Source organism: Lathyrus oleraceus, chromosome 2, assembly GCF_024323335.1.
Source record: "Lathyrus oleraceus cultivar Zhongwan6 chromosome 2, CAAS_Psat_ZW6_1.0, whole genome shotgun sequence".
Lineage (NCBI taxonomy): Eukaryota > Viridiplantae > Streptophyta > Magnoliopsida > Fabales > Fabaceae > Lathyrus > Lathyrus oleraceus.
The window spans coordinates 427615855-427620977 of NC_066580.1; the positions used below are offsets into that span (position 1 = coordinate 427615855).

Sequence of the window (5123 nt, forward strand, 5' to 3'; positions counted from 1 at the left end):
GATTTAATTGAGTTTTATCAAATTTTTAAATTTACATGAGATTCAATTGGATTGTTATGGCAATAAATATAAATTTAATTATACATTTAAAATTATTTTGACAAAATCAATTAAGTATTTATATAATAAAGATACTCTATAACAAATATTAAAACTATATCACAACTCAACACCCTGGATGGTATATGATTTTAAATGAACTATTTATATACTTATATAATAATATTACATGATATATAATATATATAGGATTATTAATGGGGTAGGTGATTTAACCTTAACCTTAATATTTAATGGAATGATTTTTTCTAAAAATTAAATCGTAAAGTTTATAAGTAAATGATTAAAGTCAAATATGAAATAAACTTAAAAACTAATTAAAGTTAAAATGAAAGTATTATAGAAATGAAGGAAATCGCAGGTGATACCATGTAGAAAAGTAAACGGTAAGAAATGAAGGAAATCGCAGGTGAAATGGAAGGTTGCCATCAAGCATTCAGATCTTATGAATCCACAAAATTCATCCAAATCAATCACCGCTCAGTCAAAAACCACATCACTTTTCTTTGAGTTAAAGCAAGAAAGAGAACCATCAGGTTGGTGTTCACCAACCCAACAACCCCAATTTCCAATTATTCTCCATTTCTCTAACACGTCACACAAATTTTCTTATTGTTTCGCAGTTTCAGAAATCAAGCAAGAAACTTTATTCATTTCAATGGCAACACTAGTTTCAGGATCAACGGGGAGTGACGTATGGAAGGCGCATTTGGGTATGGCATTGGTGCAGCTATTCAATGGTGGCTACCATGTAATTACCAAAGTAGCCCTTAATGTTGGGGTTAACCAGTTAGTCTTTTGCCTCTACCGAGATCTACTCGCCCTCTTTATCCTTGCTCCCATCGCTTATATTCGTGAAAAGTATGCTCCTTTTTTCCCTTCCTTTTCAACACCATGTTATCAAAATGTGCCATTTCGTTCCGTTCTTTATCTCGGTTTGGAAGCAATTGAAAAATGTTACACTGTTGCATTACTAATAGGCCTAATTAATGATTTCTTAAGACCCGTGCTTAACCTTAAACAATAGATAGTATGAATAGGAGGGAATATTCCAGGACAATGCACTCGTCGACACAAATAATTATTTGAAAAAATGAATAAATTGAACGTAATGTGTTGTGTCGGGGTTGGTGTCTGACACGGATATTGAAATATATAACGATGTCTTGTTGATCAATTTCTTTTGACAAGATTGATAAAAAAGATAAAATTTGATTGTTATCCGCAAAGGTCAAAACCTCCTCAGTACATTTAACTATGCTGCAATCTGCATATTCAAATTTTACATAGAAAAGTTAGCTTGCAATGCAACCATTTTGGGCGCTCTGAGTGTTATTTGTATTCTTTGCTTTTCTAATGTTGTACTACTATTTTGATCAAACCATGTTGGATGAAGACGGACACGACCACCCATTACTAAGGACATCCTGATATCATTCTTTTTCCTTGGATTAACTGGGTGAGGTTTTCGATACTAGTCACCTACTTACTATTTCCGTCATTTATGAATAATAGAATCTTTTATGGATGAATGTGGTATTTTTTGCTTTGTGATTCATGAACAGGATATTCGGCAACCAACTTCTGTTTCTTCTTGGTTTAAGCTATACAAATCCAACTTATGCTGCTGCCACACAGCCGGCCATTCCAGTCTTTACATTTTTGTTCGCTGTACTGATGGGGTCAGTTTTATGTCGAGTATCATAAAACACGATCATAAATTGTACAATATTAATTATTACTAAACTTATATGGATAAAGTAGGACATACAGTAATGCATATCTCAATAAACTTTTTAATGCAGTACAGAAAGAGTGAACTTGCTCAGATATGAAGGTCTGGCAAAGGTTCTAGGAACTATTATCTGTGTTTCGGGTGCCATATTGATGGTTTTGTTTCGCGGTCCAGCTGTAATAGGAAATACAGAAATTGCTCATTTAGCACAAAATGAAATTAGTGCGAGAGGTCAGCCTGAGCCATCTGGATGGTTTATTGGTGGCTTACAGGGTCTTGGATTCGACCATTTTCATCTTGGGGTTCTGTGCTTGATAGGGAACTGTATGTGTATGGCTGCTTATCTAGCCATTCAGGTATGCATCTTTTTATGATATCTATTAAATTAGATGGCTATTAGTTACAGCATTAAGCGAAAAAACTTTAGTGGTCTTCAATATGTGAAATGTTGGTGCATTTAATTTATCACCTTTAGTTATTTTCAGGCACCGGTATTGAAAAAATATCCTTCAAACCTATCTGTCACGGCATATTCATACTTCTTTGGAGCTGTTCTGATGGTGGTGGTGTCATTTTTAGTGACTAACGAGTCAACTGAATGGAGTCTGACATCGGCTGAAATACTTGCTGTTATTTATGCTGTGAGTTACCAAAGTTTTAAATCAGTCTCCAGGTTCATGAATCATTATTTATGATTTTGGCCCATACTACTACTAATATACTGAATTTTTTGAGCTGTCTTCAAAACTTGGCCCCTGTTAATTGTTTGCAACATGTCAGCTATTAATTATTGACGGTTTGATAAAGGCAGTCATTCTCAGTTCACGAAGCAGGAGCCGAAGTTTTTGCAAGTTTGCCTTACTTTTAAAAGTTTTAACTTTGGTTTAATTATGACCCGCTGTTATTAGTATAAAAGTCTTAACTACATGTAAATTATTTAGTGAAACCTGTTTTGAAATTTTTTACTGGAAGTGAAAAATCTCTTGTTTTGAAATTCAATACTGAATCTGTTTCTGTTATAGCTTATTACTAATCTGCCACCTTTGGTGAACGGTTATTCTCTTATTCCAAAATGTTATATCTTTTGATGTTTGATGGGATTTTTAACGTATAGTTATCCATCGATGCGATTTATCTGTGATGATTTACCAATGTGTTATGTCTTGTAATTCAAGATTGTTAAATGGAGGGAAATGATTGAAGAGTGCCTTGTGTTCTTACAAATATTTGATAGATTTTAACGTGTAAATTTCAACAAACACTTTCATTTTATTGTTCAGGGAACTATTGCATCTGCTCTTAACTATGGACTCATTACATGGTGCAATAAGATTTTAGGTCCAGCTTTGGTTGCCCTATACAATCCACTTCAACCCGGCTTTTCTGCCATACTGTCTCAGATATTCCTCGGAAGTCCAGTTTACTTGGGAAGGTATAACATATATACCTCCTTTTCTTCCAGTTATCGATTGAATAAACGGTTACAAACCTAACACTATTTTTATTCATGTGACAAACGACAGCATCATAGGTGGATCGTTTATCATTGCTGGTCTATATACAGTTACTTGGGGATCATATAGAGAAAGGCTAGCAGGAGTTGGAGTTACTCCTCAAGGTCCCGGGGAAACTGAACCACTTATCCATGAAAAAACTACATATCAGATAGGTCACATTTTTTCTGGACCCTCTAGTTTATCTCCAAAGCTATCCGATTAAGGAAATGAATTACAAAATACCAGTGCCTTGTGAAAAAAGTTTTGTCATGGTTCTTCAATTTGTTACTGCTGTTGAGCGAATCCACGAACTAATTTAGAAAAAGTTCAAATATTGTAATTAATAATAAGGGTTTTGTTGTAAAATTAAAAATACTTTGATTTATATTTGAAGGGTCTCTTTGTAGATGCCCCAAATACAAAACTATATAAAGTTCAAGCTGTCAGGTTATAGAACCATTTGAAGATATTTGTTACACTTTCCTCTAGATTTTCTAGCATATTGAAAATTTACCCATCAAAAGCATTAAGATGAAATTGTAATGAAGTTAAAAAAATCGATTAAATCCTACATTTTGGCAGCATTGATAATCACAGTTTTTTTTGGGAGACTGCCCACGATATTTCCATTTTCCTTCTTTTATGTTGCTATGTCCATTTTTAACTTTTGCTTAAACATTTGTGAGTATTTGACCACATTGCCACCACCTGAGGAAAAAAATTTCTCCAACTGCCAGGCTCCGCCATTTAAGATGAAGTCTTTTTTTTTTAATTTTTAAAATAATTTAAAATAATTAAAATTAATTTTTAATATTAAATATTAATTAAATAATAATATTTAATATAATATTAATTATTAATTTTAATAAATTAAATACATTGTTACATAATATTTTTAATAAATATTAAATATTAATTAAAAAATAATATTTAATATAATATTAATTAATTTTTGTTTAATAAATTAAATACATTGTTACATGCTATTTTAAAAAAATATTAAATATTAATTAAAAAATAATATTAAATATATATTATTACATAATATATTTCGTACTAAAATGTATAATATATTTTTTTCCTGCCCAAATAATTTTTCAGTACAACTTTTTCTCGTCTAAACAATTTTATAATATTATTTTTTCAGTCCATCAGGTGTTCTATAAATAGAGGTGGCTAAGAGAGATGAACATATAATTTTTCTTTAATAATTGTTTCACATATTTGTGAATCATGTCTGTGTGTTGCATTGTGTTTTTTGAAACAGATAAGCACACGAGGGTTTCTTTGAATCCACAATGGAAATTCAGACAATTGGTTTCTGCCATCAACGCTAGTTTTGGACAGTTGGGTGGTCTGATTCGACGTGTTAGAAAAATTGAATATTATTGTCCTTACATAACTCTGAATGCTAGCCCAGATGGTACATACATGTATTGTTGGGATGTGTAGAAAATGTTTTGGATGTTAGATGTATGTTTTCTGCACATAGTGGAGAAGTTAGCCGAGGCGTTGAAGATCCACTTGTTTTAGTTGTTGTCATTTAATAGGATAATATGATAAAAGGTGTTGGAGTGTTTACCTGTTATAACATGTTGTAATAGTTATTATGTTTTATCTTTATTTGAAGTTATTATGTTGTCACCTTTCATGTGTTGTAGACGGAAATGTTACGCTCTAAATAAAAGTTGTTGTTGTTGTTGAAAAAGAAAATACACGAAATATAACGACAATTGAAAATACTATAACTTCAAACATAACTAAGTAGAAGGGTCAGACTTGTTTGGATATTTTTTGCACATATGGCCGATTTCTCGACAAATACCACACCT

At 31.9% G+C, this 5123-nt stretch overlaps 1 protein-coding gene across 1 annotated transcript; it reads left to right on the forward strand.

Moving 5' to 3' along the window:
• Positions 1–393: 393 nt before the first annotated feature.
• LOC127119930 (WAT1-related protein At4g19185) lies at positions 394–3760 on the forward strand. The gene is made up of 8 exons (XM_051050298.1): positions 394–596; positions 684–921; positions 1457–1519; positions 1626–1742; positions 1866–2151; positions 2281–2436; positions 3076–3227; positions 3319–3760. The coding sequence occupies exons 1-8, from the start codon at positions 506–508 to the stop codon at positions 3512–3514; spliced, it is 1299 nt and encodes a 432-aa protein (XP_050906255.1). The 5' UTR covers positions 394–505; the 3' UTR covers positions 3515–3760.
• Positions 3761–5123: the final 1363 nt, after the last annotated feature.

Excerpts from the sequence above, each read along its gene's own strand:
- LOC127119930 (XM_051050298.1), top strand. The coding sequence starts at position 506 with ATGAATCCACAAAATTCATCCAAATCAATCACCGCTCAGTCAAAAACC. Across the intron at positions 597-683 it reads GCAAGAAAGAGAACCATCAG|TTTCAGAAATCAAGCAAGAA; the intron begins GTTGGTGTTCAC and ends ATTGTTTCGCAG. Across the intron at positions 1,520-1,625 it reads TTTTTCCTTGGATTAACTGG|GATATTCGGCAACCAACTTC; the intron begins GTGAGGTTTTCG and ends ATTCATGAACAG.